Here is a 19,957-nt window from a genome sequence, read left to right as displayed (position 1 = left end):
CCACTAATTAAAAATGGTCCACTTTGGCCAACAGTGCACAGCATAAATGAGTGCACCCCCACTGAAACTTAACAAATTAGGCAATCACTCTTTACTTAGAAGACATGTTAGGGTTTCCTTAGAGATATAATATTCCAGCAAGTCTGCTTGATCAGTTACCAAAGAAGAATGTTAAAATTATCCAGGAAAATACAATTTTCTTATCAAACTGATAAAATGTTGTGTTGCAAAAATGAGTACACCCTCCTGAAAGTTACTAAATAAAACTAAATAAAAATTTCTGGTGTAAGGTTAAGGCAAATTTTGATTAACAAGTAAGTATGTTGAACCAAAACTGTTAAAGATAAGTAATTTCTTGACCATTAAAAGTGTTATATAGCCCATTGAATCATACTCAGACTAACGCTGACAACAATGAAACCACTTGAGAGAGAACTGTCAGGAGATTTATTGACAGAGCATGCTGCGCAACTTCTTGTCCAGGCCCTTGTTGTTTCTAGACTGGACTACTGCAATGCTCTTCTGGCTGGTCTGCCATCAAACACAATCAAACCTCTACAAATGATTCAGAATGCAGCGGCACGACTGATCTTCAACGAGCCCAAAAGAACGGATGTTACACCTCTCTTCATCTCCTTGCACTGGCTACCAGTGGCAGCTCACATCCAGTTCAAGACACTGATGCTTGCATACAGAACTACCACAGGCTCAGCACCCTCCTACTTCCGCTCACTATTACGAACCTACATCCCCTCCAGAAGTCTGAGATCTGCTAGTGAGCGACGCCTTGTGTTACCATCACAGAGAGGCTTAAAATCACTCTCCAGAACATTCTCGTTCACCATTCCTGGCTGGTGGAATAATCTTCCCACCCCTATCCGGAACGCCGGATCCCTGGCAATCTTCAAGCAACAACTGAAAACTCATCTCATTCAGCAGTACTTGACTTCATCCTAAACTCAAAAAAAAAAAAAAAACTCTTTCCCTCTATCTTTCTCTCCGCTTACTAGCTTGTACTTATTTGAATAATGACTGAGACTTGGTGTTACGAGCACTTCCTCTGTCTGATTGCCTCTTCAAGATTAATCGCTTTTTGTATTCCCCAATTGTAAGTCGCTTTGGATAAAAGCGTCTGCCAAATGACTACATGTAAATGTAAATTTCTCAGCATAAAAAAGGTCAATGGTACAAGAGAAATACCAAATCATTGTTTTCAGTATGAAAATGCAGCAAAAGTAACACAGAAATTAAAAAACAATGGACTTGTAAAAAGGCCCCTGAAATAATCAGGCCTTCACTTAAGCTTTCATTTAGTGATGAGTGACTTTTTCTAGAAAAATAGCAGGAGAAACACCAAAAAAAAGTCTCAGAGCCAGCAAAAGCTATGAAAATAAGTGACAGTTTATCTCACAGAATAAGATGCAGCCAGCAAAAGTGACATGCATGGTTCTTTTATCCACACCAGAACTACCTACTGTACCAAAACACAATAAACACATTTAGCTTTTCCCAAGGCCCATATTTACAAATTATAGACTTCTAGGAATCCATACTTGGTCCCATGAGACCAAGTCGATCATTTTGGATCTAACAGCATCCAAAATGTTATGGTGTTGCTAGAAGAGAAGTATAGTGAGAAGTGCCTGGTTCCCACAGTGATGTTCAGTGGTAGTAAAGCTCTTATATAGGGATGAATGAGTGCTGAACCTGTGAGGAAGTTGTGCTTTATCAACACTGTCATCAATTCACACACCACTGTGTGATGTAATACAAAAACCTGAAACAGAAGATGCTACCCTCTCCTCATTCCCTGCATTGTTGGGCATTTTTTCAACATGACAATGAAGATATTCATTCTCGAGATATTCAGTCCTAGTGGACATGTATTTCACTCAGTCTTAACACTCTTGAGCACCTGTGAGGGATTCTGTAGTCGAGCTGAGCAAGGGCATTTAAGGAGGTCGTCCTCCAGGAGTTAAACGGGACAGATGTGACAATATGTCATGAACACCAAGAAGGGTCAGAGCAGTGTATGAATTTCAATGAATTATAAGAGTGATCATTAAGAAAATACATATTTTATATATAATGAGAGGGGGTTTTCTCATTTATGCTGTGCATTGTATATCATTTTAAATGATTTTACATTTTACATTTGGGGATAAAGATCTGTTTCCATACAGGATAATTTTCATGACTGTATTAAAATAATGAAAATAATTTTGGAGAATAAAGAAAATTACAAACAAAACTAAAACTACAGACATTTCAGTAATGAGAATTTAGATGACAACTTTTTTTATGACAATCATGCTTAATTATTGTCATGAAAATAATGTCACAATGCAAAAAAAAAACCAAAAAAAAAAAACCTGGTGAAATATGAGCTGCACACATTCCTGATAGGCTTTGTGAGATTCATCCAGTAATATCCCATATGTCAGCCTCTATAATATTAGAGTGATTATGGAGCAAAGACAAAAAAAGCACATGTACTCACATCCACAATGGCATCACTCAGGTGGCGCTGCTGATGGAAGAGGATGTTGGTCGCTCCCGCAACAAAACCTCGAACACTTATGTCTGACAGCAGGTGGTGCTGTTGGAGTGCCATGTATGGCATGCACAGGTAACCCTGGAAACAGGACAAAGGGCAATGAAGTCTACAGGTCAAACAAATCAAACTGGCATGATTAATCCAGTGGTCAAGTTTTGGTTGGTTAACAGTTAGTCCTGGCTGGTAGAAGCTCAAACTACAGTCATGGCCAAAAATATCAGCACCCTTGCAATTCTGTCAGAAAATGCAACACTTCTCTCAGAAAATTGTTCCAATTGCAAATATTTTGGTATTCACGTGCTTATTGTTTTTGTTTGCACTGCAGCAACAAAAAACAGAGAAGAAAAGTCAAACTAGATAAAATTTCACACAGAACTCAAAAATGGACTGGAAAAACTGATTGGCACCTTGTCAAAATTGTAAGAAATGATTGCTTTTCAAGCATGTGATGCTCCTGCAATTTGTATTTAGACACCTGTGGCAAGTAACAGGTGTGGGCAATATAATAATCACACTTGCAACCAGTTAAAATGGAGAAAAGTTGACTCGACCTTTGTGTTGTGTGTTGTATGTGGATTTGAGAGAAAAAAATGTGGAAAACATGGACAATCTCGAGGCTTCAAGTCCATCTCAAGAGATCTTAATGTTCCTGTGTCCACTGTGCGCAATATCATCAAGAGGTTTACAGCCCATGGCACTGTAGCTAACCTCCCTGGATGTGGACGGAAGAGCAAAATTAATGAAAAATTACAACGAAGGATTGTTCGAATGGTTGATAAAGAAGCCCGATTAACTTCCAAACAAATTTAAGCTGATCTGCAGACACAGGGTACAATAGTGTTAGCTCGCACTATCCGTCACCATCTGAATGAAAAGGGACGCTATGGTAAGAGACCCAGGTGGACACCACTGCTGACACAAAGGCATAAAAAAGCAAGACTGGAGTTTGCCAAGTTTCCTTCAAATCTGAATGACCTGGAGCAGTTTGCAAAAGAAGAGTGGTTTCAGTTATTTTTTCCAAAGGTGGTGCTACCAAATATTAAGTTAAGGGTGCCAATAATTTTGTCCAGTGCATTTTTTGGGTTCTGTGTGGAATTGTATCAGATTTGACTTTTCTTCTCTGTTTTTTTTTGTGTTGTTCCAATGCAAACAAAAACAAACAAACATGTGAGTACCAAAACATTTGCAACTGCAACAATTTTCTGAGAGAAGAGTTGCATTTTCTGACAGAATTGCAAGGGTGCCGATATTTTTGGCCATGACTGTGCATTCTTGAGTAAAACCCATCTTTCAGCATTCTCATTTTTGTTGACATCTTTTCAGTTAACTTTCTATGTGTCTCCGTACATTTTGATGTCATGCCGGGTTTTTCTTGTGTAGTCAGTTTATTGAATTTAATTTTTATGATTGACTAATTTACTGTGTAACTAATAAACTGTGATTCTTGTTCTTATTACATTGCATCAATTGTTTAAATGCATTTGTATTTAGGATTGCAAACTTAAACATTTCCAAAATGTAATAAAACTTTCCAAAAAATTCTAGAATGTTTCCAAAATTTCTGGAAAGTTTCTGGAATTTTACTGGAAAGAATTCTGCCCCTTTGCAAAACTATTTGTATTCAATAGTATTATCACATCATTTTGGACAGTCCAATCAATAAAGAAGCAGGCTGAATAAATGCTAACTAGAATACCAGCAAATCCTTATTTTTGTCAGGGTCATGTCTGCAGTTACCTAATTTGCAGTGAGATTAAATTGCATGTTTAACTTTTCTGTTGCTTTGATCAGAGACTAAATAATCTAGAAGACCTACATGCATTTGAAGTTAATTAAATTTTGAATTTTGTGTACACATGCCTTATGCCATGGCTATTCATTAGTACTACGAGTTGGATTTCTGTAGGAACCATAATAAAATTGTATTATTTAGTCATGTTTTCGGTTACACTTTATTTTGATAGTCCACTTTAGACATTCTACCAACTATAAGTAACTGAACAACATGTCAACTAATTCTCAATAATTTGCAACTATATATCTACTAACTCTCAGAGTAGACTGTTAGGGTAGGTTTAGGGTTAGTAGAATAAGTTGAAATATACTTGCAAAGTTTCTTATACTCAGTATGTTGTATGTTGTGAACCCATCAAAATAAAGTGTTAGAAGTTATTAAGCAGACAGTCTACTAATAATCTAATGACTGCTAGTTGACATGTAGTTGCAAAGTTACTTACTGTTAGTAGAATGTCTAAAGTGGACTATCGAAATAAAGTGCTACCATGTTTTCTAAGTATGTGCTCCTCCTACAGTAATTGTGTAAATGCTGCAATTCCAAGCCAGAAGGGGGTGCTGATACAAGCAAAAAAGTCATTGACCAAAAGGTGTTTCTGGCAGCAGTGTTGGAATGTTACACTTATGGGACTTGCAATACCCTCTCCTATCTCTTTTTTTTCCTCAGCATCCCTATAAAGTATACTAAGTGGACTTAAAAACAAATAGTTTTACCAGTACAAATTTTACCAGTTCATATTTTAATGTAGCGTTTAACTCTTGAATGATATATCCAGTTTTCATAGAACTTTCGTAGGCCCACATTTCTACAGTCATTTTCCCCATTGTTCTAAAATTTACATAGCATTGTCTATTTCTCAGATAGACAGTTAGCATATTTTATAACCTAATTGAAAAAATTACATTTCTGAAACCTTGACAAATTACAAATTGTAATTGGCAGTTTGATGTCATATAGATAAAAAAATAATAATAATAAATATCAAGTACCATTTTCTTAATTGGCTCAATTTTTTTCTCAACTGTCTAGACCCTGATAATTACTTGCAACGCTGTAGCTATATTTTATATTGCTTCTTTGTTGTGAAAGATAACATGTATTTTAGTTTCTAGTCCGTACTCAGGGAGGTCCTTGTGATATCTTGCATGCTAATTAGAAGTAAAAGTAAAAATCTGTGTCCCACAGATAGAACTTTGGGTTATGGTTCTTTGAAGGCAGAAATGCAAACACTGCTGCTGAGGAACTGTGCTACACTACCTTCAATAAATTCTTCTTACATCAAGAACAGTGGTCAAGTTCACTTGTTTTATGCATTTTTATATTTGTGAGAAAAATCAAATACATTGGCCACCCAAACGACTGCCCAGCCAAATATAGAAATAACTGAAAGCAATTATTCATACTGTAGTACTTCTATGACATATAGTATATAGAGTTCTAACACATCTATTCAAATAATAGTAACTTAATAATTATATAAATATAACAACTTGAACAAGTGTAGAGTTTTCCCATAAAGGGTATGGTGGATGTGGATTGTGTTTTGTGTGCACACCTTTGTAAAGATAGCAAGTGGTAGTCCATACTGGTCCTCTTGCAACCCAGATACCAGGCCCGAGGTCACCGTTCCCTGTCCTGTGGCCGACTGTGGCTGTACTGTTATTGGCAGCCCTGAATCTGTGTCAAACATATTTGAATGAGCTATGTCTACTTTCCCTTCCATCCCATCCATCACATGAGGCTCCAATGTCTCCCATTCGCATTCTGAGTCCAGCAAGCTTCCTGCATGAGGCAGAAGGTAGTGTGTGTCCAGAGAGGTGTTACAAGGCTTCGACTGATCCGGCTGGTCACTGACATCATACCTGCCCTCAAGCTCTTTGGATATGTCTGTATTATCTGTAGCAGACATAGGGAGTGACTCTTTGTCTGCAGATATGACTTCTGGTGAACTGAAGTCATCTGAAAAGCTCCTCCGGGGCTGATAGTGAGAGGAATCTGCCAGTCCATGCTCTATTATACCTACAAAATACATAAATACTTTACAAAACTTGAGAATAATATTACATATATATACACATATATACATACATACACACACGTATATATATACATATATATATACATATAAAAAACAAAATAACCCCATCCTTCTCAACTAACTACTCTCACATAGCCAGATATTTTTTCACCATAAAATTTGCTCCACTTGCAAATTGCAGAACTGGCAAATTAGGAACAAGATTTTGTTTATAATGTTCCATTTAGTGGCAGTTTTTATTATTATTATTATATAGAAGTGTAATGTTTTGATGGGCTGGAGCTCTGCCATCTTTCACAAAATAAAAGTTACTTTTGGGAATAGACCAGTCAGAAAGTCAAGACTGACAGAACAATGCAATATTCTGGGTGATTTTCTGTGAGCTTCTTCAGCATAATCTAGTCTGTTGCAATAGAATAATAAATACTGGGGAAAACAGACTTGCTCACACTATTATTGATCTGGATATTTCAGTCTTTACAAATCATACATGACAAAATGAAACAGTTATGCTGAACGATGGAAAAATATTATCAGTGTTAAACATATGTAATTAGTCTGACACATTTACAAGGTGCCTATGTTATGTTAAAATTGAGTAAATCTGTTTGTTGATCTGTGCCACCATTTGAACTGGAGTTTCCGGTGGTTTCTACCAAACTGGAATGTGTGACTTTTTCAACTGCATAAAAGTGACAATACATTAATGAGGATGAACAAGCTCTGAGTTTCACAGTAGGTTTAGGGTTGGCAAAACCAAACAAATCATACCCAGTTTAGATCACATTCAGCAGGCCCATTAAACTCACTATTCTCGGTCAACTCCGTTTGATTCAAAGTTTATGATAAGGTAGCAAACAATCAAAATCTTACCCCAAATAAAACCTTTTAGTGTAAGCTACAATGGTGAATAAACTACCGTAAAGAACATTTCACCTTCTTGAGTCTAGAGTTTGCTCAATATAAATTCCAACCTACCTGGGTAGTCACTGAAACTAGCATTGTGTAAAAGGCCTCAGGTATTATCATTTTACTTATGCATTTTGTAAATTATCATTATACTTATTTAAAAGCATTATCATTATGCATATGAACATGACTTTGAGTCTGTCACACCATAACATGAAACACTGATACTGTGTAATGATAATACCTTTAAAAAGACTTGACCTGTACTCTACAGGGAAATTAAATATTTACAAATATTCACAACAGCCAGCTCACGAATTAAAAAAAAATCCCAGTGCTTTTCATAGCCAGTCTAACCCTGGTACAGTACCATACATGTGCTATTTGTCAAATTTCTTTGGCAACATGTATTAAAAAAATGATTAATAGATCAAGTAATGTACAGTTAAAAGTCAAATTAATTTGTATTAAATAATTTAATAACATTTTAAGTATCTTTTTACTGTCATGTTACTGTGTTATTCCTTAATTTCTAGGTCAGTGCTTCAGTTTTTTTAGTTAGAATAACACACCCACCAATTCAAATCTGGCACCAGATCACAACCTTTTTACCTGGAAACAATGAAAGGACGGTCATCAGGGTTTCAACCAACCTCTTCACCGGATTCACATAAAATAGGATCTACCAGGAGATAGTAAATACTTGTGTAATTATGTCTAGACTCATCCATGAGAACCCACTTTACTACAAAGTGTGTATTGAAATGGTAATAATTACCTTCTTTTCTAGCAGAATAAGTTTAAAGAGAATCAGAACCTGCAGGACATAAAGAGAAACAACAAGCATTTAGACCAAAAGTAGATTTGCAAGTTTCATAATAAAGATAAAAATAAATATATATTATGCAGAAGGATAAAGGAGAATTTAAAAGAAAGAGTACAGTCATTTACCTTGTGTTTAAAGTGCAGAATCAAATCTCTGGCAGACAGACCTTTAGTTAAAAAAAAGTCAGAAAATAGGAAATTGATAGGGTTAAGTTAGCTATACTATATAAGTTAGCTATACTATGCCAAGATTTATTTCAAATCATAATTTGACTATCACACCCAATAGTTGAGTCATAAAACGCATTAAATAACATGGGCAGCACAATTTCATAATTGGTGTTTGAGTAGTTATCCAAATACTATTAAAAAGCATTTAAAGACAACATCAATACATCATTTGCAACCAACTTGACTTCATGGACTTTATTTTATCTATAGGTTTTTACTGGATGCTGAAAAGCAGGGATTTTATGCATAATGCTGCAAAGTAGTACCACAAATGTGTATTTGGAAAGTAAATTTGGACATTACACTCTCATCCAATTATTGTCATTTAGGGGTCAAATTAAATGATGCATTATATTAGTGAAAAGCAGATTCTTGAATTACTAAATTAGAGTAGTGAAAAGTGTTTTTTTTTTTAATTACCCAGATAAATCTGTGATCCTTCCAGCGCTGTACAGCTTAAAGATCTGTTCATATGCTCATAGAGCTCCTTCAGAGAACCAAAAACAAAAATACATGAAAGGTGCACTGAATGATTCTCTGCTTCTGGCTGATATGACAGCAGTCTTTTTATACCTACATCTGTGTTGATGCAGCATAATACAAAAGCATATATTTGCAGATACTATAAAAATACTCTGTTCAAAGATATATTGAAAACCATGATTACTTTGGTCTGGAACTGAAAGTGGGCAGATAAATGTCACAATGAGCTACTATGAGGTGCAAGGAATGCGGAGACAACATAGGGAGGAACGGGTGGGAACTTGGGAGGAGGCTCAGGAGTCAGTCCATGGGCATGACAATAAAAGACCCTTTTCACACATTCATAGTCTGTTAGGTTAATAATGTATTATTTACTGTTTACTAAGCGTTTCTTAGTTTTAGACCATTTAATTTTTTTAAACACTGATATGACTGGAGTTCTACATCTGACATCTGACAAATCTGACAAAAAATATTATGCATCTCATAAGGTGTAAAACATTTTTACTAGCTGCATTAGTTCAATGAAATGTGTTTGAAAGATCTTGCCTTCAGGATGGAGATCTGAGAGAAATCTTTTTCTTCAAAGTAAGCATGAGTTATGAGCTGAAGTTTAGCCTGTATCAGACCAAACAGCGGCTGAAACAACAACATATTACATTAATAATCTGCAGAAATAAGCAGCCATTTTTATGTAAATAAAGGTTTCTTTGCCATATACAGTGCACTCCACTAATATTGACACCCTTGGTAAATATGAGCAAAGGCGGCTGTGAAAATACATGTGCATTGTTTATCCTTTTATCTTTCATTCAAATAATTCACAAAATTCCAACCTATCATTGAAGTAAAACAATTGAAAGTGGGGAGAAAATCTCATGATGAAATAAATGCTTTTCTCCAATGAAAGTTGGCCACAATTATTGGCACCCCTAGAAATTCTTATGAGTAAAATATCTCTGAAGTATATATAAAACATCCCCTACATCACCACATGATGTTTGTGAGGGTTTCAAGGAAAATTCTCCTCACTTATACAAAAACAAACTCCAGCAAATTCAGTTGTCAGACACGACTGGAACTTCAAATGGCACTGGCTTCTATGGTCAGATGAAACTGAAAAAAGAGCTTTTTGGCAGCAAACCCACCAGATTTTAGTACAAACTGATAAAAAAAAGTACCCCATGTCCACGGTTAAATATACTGCTGGATCTTTAATGTTGTGGGCCTGTTTTTCTGCCAGAGGTCCTGAACATCTTGTTCAGATGCATAGCATCATGGAATCTATCAAATACCAACAGATAAAAAATCAAAACCTGACTGTCTCTCTTAGAAATCTTATAATGGGCCATATTTGGATCTTCCACCAGGACAACAATCCAAAACAAACATCAAAATAAACACAAAAATGGGTCACTGAGCACAAAATGAATCTTTTACCATGGCTGTCCCTGTCCTTTTACCTGAACCCTACAGAAAATGAGTGGGGTGAACTGAAGAGAAGAAGTACTAACATGGAGCTGTGACTCTGAGGGATCTGGAGAGATTCTGTATGAAGAAAATAGTCTCCGATCTCTTATCAGGTGTTCTCCAAACTCTTCAGGCATTATAGGAGAAAACAGAGCTCTTACCCTGGGAAAAGGACGTTGCAATAATTGGGTGCCAATAATTGTGGCCAACATGAACTAGAGAAAGCATTTATTTCACAATGAGATTTTACCCCCACTTTCAATGGTTTTACTTCAATGATAGGTTGGAATTTTATGAATTTCTTGAATGAAAGATAAAAAGGATTAACAATGCAGATTTATTTTCACAGCCGCGTTTGCTCATATTTACCAAGGGTGCCAATATTAATGGAGGGCACTGTACATGTCTTACCATTCGACTGAGAACACAAACACTCTTCTGAACCGTCTCTCTTGTGATATCCGCCTCTCGTACTTTCAGTGTCTATAATACAAAACATTACAATAATATCAGATTAGAAATAATGATTATTTTACGGTATCTATCAGAAAAAAAAACCTGTTCATTCATTCATAAAGAAGAAAGGATTATGTTGGAAATTTTACATTATTCTTTAATTCTGACTTCATTCAATAAGAAACATCTCTTTCACTATTATTATGACAGCATCAGACAGCATTCTTCTAGCTTATGCTCCTCTGCACTACATCAATTAAAAAAATAACATAAAACTTTAGACTAGGAAACACATATTCACTATTAACTAAGTGTTTTCTCTCAATAAATTCCTAAATTGCTATTTAGTGACAGCAAGTACGGTAGTTGCTATAGTAGTTATGTTTAGGTATGCAGAGTTAAGAGATCTAGAATACGGTCATACAGAATAAGGCATTAATATGTGCTTTATACAGTAAGTACTAATAAACAGCCAATTTGCTAGTAATATGCATGCTAATAAGCATTTCGTATAGGGACCATTTTTCACTATTAACTAGTTGCTTATTGTCAGGAAGTCACAGCCACCTCAGTCACCGGCCACAACAATCACCAGATCACAATCACCTGTCTTCTGATCACCCGCACCTGCAGTCACTCATCAGCACTCATCAGCTGCCCTTTAAATACACGCTTCCCACAGACACTCACCGTCCGGTCTACCGTTCTTGACCTTGAACAGTTGAACCAGACCCAGCTATACTTACCTGTGCTACTTACCTTCCAGATTCTCCTGCGTTTCCCCATCTTCGTTCCTGGTTTGATCCTAATTCCCGCTCTCCGTTGTTCCTGCAAAGAAAGGACTCTGATCAGTTTACAGCTAAGACCCATTTGAACTGTTTTTCTCTCCGGATTCCTTACCTGCCAGTCTCTCCGCACGATCAACATCCTCTGTTCAATAAATAATCCTGTTGTTTCACTTACCTGTTGTTTTCGCCTCTGTTTGTGACAGAAGACCGGACCTACACCGACACTTCCATGGATCCCCAGCCTTCCTCACCCACCGATATCCTGGAGGAGCTGGTCACCACCCTTCGGGCTTCGTTGATGCCAGCTCCTGTCCCTCAATCTGCCTCTGCCAGTCCCATGGCCATGCCTTCTGCTTACACGGGTGATTCGGCGGAGTGTGGCGGCTTTCTCCTCCAGATGGCGCTGTATATCGAAATGCAGCCGCAGAAGTTTCCCACCGATTGTTCTAAGGTAGTCTTTCTGATTTCCCTCCTTTTGGGCAGCGCTCTGTTATGGGCGAGAGCAATATGGACCGCCAATAGTGTCATAATTAATTCCTATGAAGATTTCACTAACCACTTTAAGGATGTGTTTGGCTCGGCTACCGAAGCGCTCTCGGTCTCGGATCAGCTACTGCGCCTACGCCAGGGCTTTTCTTCCACCCACGAGTACACCCTGCAGTTCCGTACTCTGGCTGCGATTAGTGGATGGAATGAGGTGGCTCTTCTCTGCGCCTACAGACAAGGATTGGATTCAGGTATCCGTGCCCAAATGGCAATCTATGATGATTCTGTTGGATTGGAGAGCTTTATGCAGAAAGACACTCGGATTTCTCAGCGCTTATCAGCCTGCCAAACCGCCAAAGCCGCACACCCGTCAGTCTCGCCTGCCACTGGTTCCCCAGTACCAGAATCTATGCAAGTGGATTCTACACGGCTGTCTGATCAAGAGCGTGCTCGCCGACTGGCAGCAGGACTCTGCCTCTATTGTGCCACTGCCGATCATTTCATTAGATCCTGCCCCATCAGACTCCCACGTCCTGCGGTGAGTACCCTTCAGTTAGACCCAGTCATTGCCACCTTGTCCTTGCTTTCAGTACAACTATTTACTCCAGCCTGTTCCATAACAGCCTCCGCCTTTGTCGACTCGGGCTCTTCGAGCAACTTCATTTCAAAAGACCTCCTGAGCCATCTCCATCTGCCCCGCCGACGGCATGCCTGGGAGCTCCGAGTCGAGACTATCCAAGGAAAGCTACTAGGACGTGGGCACGTGAACTTGAATCGCCTCCGTTGAAGCTCAAGATCGGTAATTTGCATGAAGAGGAGATCACATTTCTGGTACTGGAGGGACCCACAGTGGACATCATCCTGGGACGCCCCAGGCTCATTCTACATTCGCTGGAGCGAAGGAGGTAAGAAGGACGGGGATTGTGGCCGTGTATCGACTATCGAGCTCTGAATTTCCAGACAGTCAAGCTCCCCTATCCATTTCCCCTGGTCCTTGCCGCACTCGAGGAACTGAGTGGAGCCCACATCTTCTCCAAGCTGGACCTGTGGAGCACGTATAACCTCATTCGGATCTGGGAAGTCGATAAATGGAAGACTGCATTCATTACCCCTTCTGGCCACTACGAATACCTTGTTATGCTATATGACCTTGCCAACCTCCCCATCCGTCTTCCAGGAGTTCATGAACGAGGTGTTCCGGGAGTTCCTCCACGACTTCGTAATTGTGTACATCGATGACATACTCGTCTACTCCCGGAACCTGGCCGACCGTCGCTACAACGTCGTGCAGGTCCTTCAGAGACTCTGACAACAACACCACCTGTACGTCAAGCTGGAGAAGTGCGAGTTCCACCGCCCCACGGTTCAGTTCCTCGGCTACATCATCGGCCAGGAGGGGATTCAAATGGACCAGGGGAAGGTAACCGCTATCATGGAATGGCCCGTCCCACAGTCTGTGAAAGAGCTCCAGCAATTCCTGGGATTTGCAAATTTCTATCGACGCTTCATCCAAGATCTCAGTCTGTGCCATGTCCTCAACTCCTCATCACCTTCCGGTGGGTAAGCTCATGCCCGTCCCCATTCCGCACCAGCCCTGGTCACACAAGGGGATAGACTTTGTGACTGACTTACACGAATCAGCTGGTTACACCTGTAACCTAGCAGCAGTGGATCGCTTCTCAAAAACCTGTAAATTTATTCCCCTCCGTGGATTGCCAACTGCCCTGGAGACCACCGAAATGCTATTCACCCATGTATTCAGAAACGTCAGCATACATGAGGATATTGTCTCAGATCTGGGCCCGCAGTTTATCTCCCATGTGTGGAAAACCTTCTTCCATCTGCTAGGAGTCACGGTGAGCTTGTCCTCCGGATACCATCCCCAGACGAATGGCCAGACAGAGCGGAAAATCCAAGAACTCGGACGTTACCTCCAGGCATACTGCCAAGAAGACCAACACAGCTGGAGCCGTTTCCTCCCGTGAGCCGAGTAGCACAGAACTCCATCCAACAGAACTCCACCGGGCTCACGCCCTTTCAATGCATGCTCGGCTACTAGCCACCACTCTCCCCGTGGACGGGAGAGCCTTCGGAAGTTCCAGCTGTCGACCACTGGTTTCGAGTGAGCGAGAGAGTGTGGGACTCAGCTCACATCCACCTCCAACAGGCAGTGAGGAGACATAAGATCTTCGCAGATGTCCGGCGTGCCCCTGCTCCCAATTACCATCCAGGAGACCAAGTATGGTTATCCACCCGGGATCTGCGTCTCCGCAGAAAGTTGAGTCCCCGCTACATTGGTCCATTCCCCATCCAGAGGCAGATCAATGAGGTCACTTATTTGCAAAAAGATCTAAAACTAGATAAATTTGTGTCTATTGGTGAATTTAAAGGCATCATAAAGAGAATGGTATTGGAAGCTTGTGATTGTTTTTGTTGAGAGCATATGTTTAAATATTGTTGTATTTGGTCTGTTGTATTGGTGTACTTTTTTTATTTATTTTTTATTTTATAATTGTCTTCCTGTATGGCTGCTACCTTGGCCAGGTCTCTCTTGTAAAAGAGATTTTAAATCTCAATGAGAATTCCTGGTTAAATAAAGGTTAAGCAAAAAAAAAAAAAAAACTTACCAGCTCCAACTACCACCCAGGTATCGAATTCACCCCACGTTTCACGTTTCCCTTCTAAAGCCCTTTTCTCCTTCCACTCCAGAACACCCCGAGCCGGACGAGCCTCCTCCTCCAGAGATCCTGGAACAACCCTCCTTGTACCAAGTCAAGGACATCATGGACTTGTGGCAACGGGGCGGCCGGCTCGAGTACCTGGTCGACTGGGAGGGTTATGGACCAGAGGAAAGATCCTGGGTGGCCCGGGACAACATCCTAGATCCCATGTTACTGATCGAATTTCACTGAGTCCACCCTGAGCAGGAGCCGCCCCTGGAGGAGGGGGTAGTGTCAGGGATTCACAGTCACTGGCCTTCTGATCACCCGCACATGCAGTCACTCATCAGCTCCCATTTAAATACACGCTTCCCACAGACACTCACCGTCCGGTCTACCGTTCACGACCTTGAACAGTCACCAGACCCAGCTATACTTACCTGTGCTACTTACCTTCCAGATTCTCCTGCGATCCTCCTGCGTTTCCCCGTCTTCGTTCCTGGTTTGATCCTGGTTCCCGCTCTCCATTGTTCCTGCAAAGAAAGGACTCTGATCAGTTTACAGCTAAAACCCATTTGAACTGTTTCTCTCTCCGGATTCCTTACCTGCCAGTCTCTCCGCACATCAACATCCTCTGTTCAATAAATCATCCTGTTGTTTCACTCACCTGTTGTTTCCGCCTCTGTTTGTGACACTTATAAGCATGCATATTCTTAACGTCATATTGGCTGTTTATTAGTATTTATTTTAGTATAGAGCACATATTCTGCATGACCATATTCTACATCCCTAATCCTACTCAATACCTTAACAACTACCTTACTAACTATTAATAAGCACTGCAGCAAATTAGGAGTTAATCAAGGCAAAAGTTAATGGTTTGTTAAGAATTAGAACTTAAAGTGACCCTGAAGTGTTACTAAAATTAAATGTTCCACATTTCTTTCTTTCTTTTAAACAACAGAAACTTGACAATAATTAGTATAAATTATTCATGGACAAACCTTAGCCTCCATCTGTCTGTAGCAAGAAACTCCATAAACACATTTCTGCTGTCCATCCAGAGGGGGCAAATGAAAGTAGACAGTGTCTGTCCATAAAGAAACATAATAAAATGTAATGTTTAAAAATAGATATGAAGATAAAATTCAACTTTGATCATATATATGATCCTATATCAGTCTGGACATACCCCACCATCATCTTACATTACAATATCAAAAGTAATGAGTTTTTTTTTAACAATCTTTTTAACACATTACAACAACACTGAATGACACAGAGTAAAGAAAATCAATCACATCATCAAGAAAGACAAAACAAACAAACAAATACACACAGAACAACCAACTTAAAACAAAAAAGCACACACAGGACAGTCATCTATATCACAGGGAGAAGCCTCAATATTATTGAGATATATCCAAATGCGATAAAAAAGTATGTGTTGAGAAGAAAAATATACATACTGTCTATCAAGAGCTGCAAATTAATAATCTTTCTTATAATTTTATGCCAGCCTTTTATATAAATGAATTTATCTCTGATCCAAGACATCATTTTTTCCCCCAGCAGTCTGGCATAGTTATTGGAAATTAGTTTAAAAAGACCTAGAAGTATTGATAACCGGTTTAACTCGGACCATATGACTCAATTTGATCAAAATCAAAATAATGGGTGTAATCTCTTGTATACACCTTGTATGTCTGACATAAGGCATGATATGTAATCTGTGCAAGATCTTTAGCTGAAAAGCTATAGTCTGCCTGACGGATTTTACTGACTCTGATTTTCTGGGTGTGGGAAACAATGAAACAATGAAGATTAATGAGCTGTTTGCATGGTCTGTCATCTGGATTCTCATCTCTTAAGCCTGGAACACAACAAGCCGACGGTCAGCCGTCGGGCAGTTTTTGTTCGTTGGCCGACTAAGTTTTCTCAGCATGTTCCACACCGTTGGCTGAAGTTGGTCCTCAAGGTGCCAATTCAACATGTTTACCTGAGGTAAATAAAATACTACATTACATTTTGTTTACAACCCAGCTAATGTCAAGGGGCTACTGTGAGGAGGCGAGGGATGCGGAGACGAAGAAGAGTAACGAGCAACAGTCTTTAATAGTCCAAAACAAGGGTAATCCAAGGCAGGCAGGAGATACACACGTAGCACATATCATTGACGACACCGGACAAAGGAACAAAGGAACGGACAACACCTTAAATAAAAGACGAAACGAAGGTAATTGACAAGACACACCTGAACCAAATGACATGATCAAACGAGAGGGAAACTAGGTCACGAAGTACATGGGGAGGGAAAAGACAACAAAACAAGTCCATAAGTGTGACAAATAACAGGAAACATTCTCGTAACTTTGGTTAACGTTCTCTAAAGGTTCTCTCAAAGTTATCAAAAACGTTATTGCAGTAACGCTAAGGCCAAAGTATACTTTGTTTTTACTTCAGTCGACACATGCGCACTAGAACGCTTCATTCATGTTCAGTGCCTGCTCTGTTTTTCCCTGTTAAGTCATGACTGATAACAAATATTTTTGAACTCTTTTAAACCAAAGCTGAGCTGTCTCATACCCTCTCGCTCACAAGCTCTCGTCAATGTGAGTGTCTGTTGTTGCAGTCTCCGCTATTTTGTTGGCGTTGTCTTTAGTTTTGTTTTCTACTGTGAAACAATGGCCCGGGACATTGTTGCCACCATGTGGGAAAAACTGATTACTGCAAAATAACTTCAGTGCGCATGTGCGACCTGAGCGTTCAAAGTACGTGCGGTTACAAAAATCGGGTGGTGTGTGTAAAGTACACACGTACTGTTCTAATGACGCAATTCTCATCACGCGCACTGTACGCTGTCCCTCGTGTAAAAAGTGAAGTATACTTTGGCCTTTAGTAGAACATATTCTTAATGTTATCGAACACTGATAAACGTTCTAAAAACGTAAGCATAAAAACATTATCCTTGAATTGTTAGTGGAACGTTTTAAAAACATTAATAAAAATATATCTTGACAAAATGAGACATAATTTGCATAACATAATTTGTGTATCTAATCACACAAATTCCAGTGGCCTTTTCCCCCAGGCATGAAAGACAGAAAAAACTTTTTGATTAAAATTAAAATCTTACAATGTGCTTAAAAGTCAGAAGACACTTTATTTATTCTCAAACTGTTTCTCTGACATTTGCAATAACAGTGAATGTAGAAAATACACTAGAATGCAAAGTGTATACATTATATGATCTTAATTCCCCACGATCCATATTCAAAATAATTTCTACGTATAACAAAAAGGTGGGCGTAGTTTTGGTACGTGCGTCATTCAAACACACAGCTGCTAAATATTTACAGTGAGACAGCTCCTGTCAGGTAAGTTCTGTGACTTTTGTCGGATATATGAATAAAATATGTTTATCATCACACTGATGATTAGCTTAAATTTTCAGCAAATGCTGCTAGGTGATCGATTTGCATGAACTAGCAAAACTGCTGCTGCGGTTGAGTGCTTACAAATGTGTAAAACAGAGAAATAAAGGCAAAAATGTATTTGCAGAAGTCTTTAGACTTGCTGTTTCTCAGTATTCTCTAGTTTGCTCTTTCAATATAGCAAAATTGATTTTCATTACACCGTGTTCTTCCCCAAGTTATTCGGTTAGCAAGATTAGCTTAGGAATGTATGATGTCCTACACCCGCCAGCACATTCTCCCTCCTGTTTTCCGCTTCATGCTAAAGTTTAAAGTCAGAGTGAAACAGTTCGTCACAGTGAAATCCATTTTGTATCAGCTTTTTGGATCAACTGCATACAACACTTGACTTTTTAAAACAGCTCTCACGAGTGGAATAAAAAAAAAATGAAAATGGAAGGTTTAGGTCCAAACATTACCACTTTTTCTTAAATAAAATACATACATGCTGATGTTAGCATTAAGATGTTTTTTTTTTTTTTCCCTCAAGGTGTATTATAAAAGTTGTGAAATATTTGCTTACTATGGTATTAACTGGCACTGCTGTCTGTCGCCACTCGTAAATGTTCAAATATTTGAAATGACCAACCAAATCAAAGTAGGCGGGCTTCATGTTCACAGAAGCCGAAGATGCTGAGTGTGAATTTCACTAAATGGACATAAAGTGCGAGATGTAAGAATTACAGAACCTCAGACACTTTAATCTCCTGAGATAGACAACACACACACAGTGCATTAACATACAGACATCTGTCTCCGCACCCCACTGAGAGAAAAGGCGGCAAAATGCCTCCCTCGCATATGCATAAACTCCTTTTCATCCCTTCCTTCCCATCACCCATCTCTCCCTTCACTCAGCTCACTCAGAATGGTCAATAGCAGAAATGTAATGTTCTGCATTAATGCAAGTGTTATTTACAGTCATGTTTGGTATCATTTGAATTGTCTCAGGGCGACTGGTACAATGGTCTCATTCTTATAAGAAGTAAACTAAAAGGTAATACAGATCCTAAGAGTTCAGAGATATTTTGCATACTGTAGAGGGTGGGTCAGTTCCCAGTGGTTTTCATGCAAATTACCTTCTGTCCCAAAAGGTGCTAACTCGGCTTGATCAAAGCAAATTACAATTGTTAGTTCCTGTCTCCAGTTTGGGGGATGTTTATTCTGGTCTGAAGTACTTAAAGAAATGTGGCAAAAGGATCAGGGCGATTTCTGTAGCCAGAAGCCCGTAGTGTGGTGTCTCAATACTCACACTATGTATTTCTATAAAGTCAGGTATGCATTCTTTACTCATCGGTTTATCTTTGAGAATTCGATGTTTTGTATTGAGATGATTTGATCTCTTTGAATTGCTGTGGAATTGACATAATACATACAGTATTTACCTGACTGAGAATAAATTGTTACATTTCACCTTATTCTGTTTTACTCTGTAATTATTGACTCTAGTAGATTACGTTGCATCCTTGTTAAAGACATGAGCAACCGAATGAATGAGTAAATATAAAGTCAAGAGTTAACTAGAATAATCAAATATCAGAAGAATACAAATTAGAAATAGACAAGCAATCAATTTGTATTCCAAGTTAAATACGAGGTCATAAAAAAATGGAGTCAGATTAAATAATAAAATGGAGTCAGATTAGAGTTTAACTTTAATTGAAGAATTTTGCACACCGGAAAGACCGAACACGCAGGAACCCTTCTGCCGTGCCATTGGCTGCCGTCGTTGGACCAGTGGACGGACCTTACAGAGATAAGACGTTAATTAAATATTTATCATTCG

The 19,957-nt window shown here is 39.0% G+C and overlaps 1 protein-coding gene across 1 annotated transcript in view; it reads right to left on the bottom strand.

Annotated features, from left to right (window-relative positions):
- The window catches only part of avl9 (AVL9 homolog (S. cerevisiase)), a 118,147-nt gene that overhangs the window by 30,553 nt on the left and 67,637 nt on the right, over window positions 1-19,957 (bottom strand). Inside the window, exons 3-11 of the mRNA XM_079389376.1 lie at window positions 15,703-15,788; window positions 10,720-10,791; window positions 9,388-9,477; window positions 8,776-8,842; window positions 8,251-8,291; window positions 8,078-8,116; window positions 7,912-7,981; window positions 5,908-6,371; window positions 2,501-2,635 (exon numbers count right to left, since the gene is read on the bottom strand). Of these exons, the coding sequence (XP_079245502.1) occupies window positions 2,501-2,635; window positions 5,908-6,371; window positions 7,912-7,981; window positions 8,078-8,116; window positions 8,251-8,291; window positions 8,776-8,842; window positions 9,388-9,477; window positions 10,720-10,791; window positions 15,703-15,788 (1,064 nt within the window). The remainder of the gene's footprint in view (window positions 1-2,500; window positions 2,636-5,907; window positions 6,372-7,911; window positions 7,982-8,077; window positions 8,117-8,250; window positions 8,292-8,775; window positions 8,843-9,387; window positions 9,478-10,719; window positions 10,792-15,702; window positions 15,789-19,957) is intronic.

The sequence above is a fragment of the Barbus barbus genome (assembly GCF_936440315.1).
Source record: "Barbus barbus genome assembly, chromosome: 32".
In the NCBI taxonomy this organism is placed as follows: Eukaryota; Metazoa; Chordata; class Actinopteri; order Cypriniformes; family Cyprinidae; genus Barbus; species Barbus barbus.
This window is presented reverse-complemented; position numbering and strand designations above follow the sequence as displayed.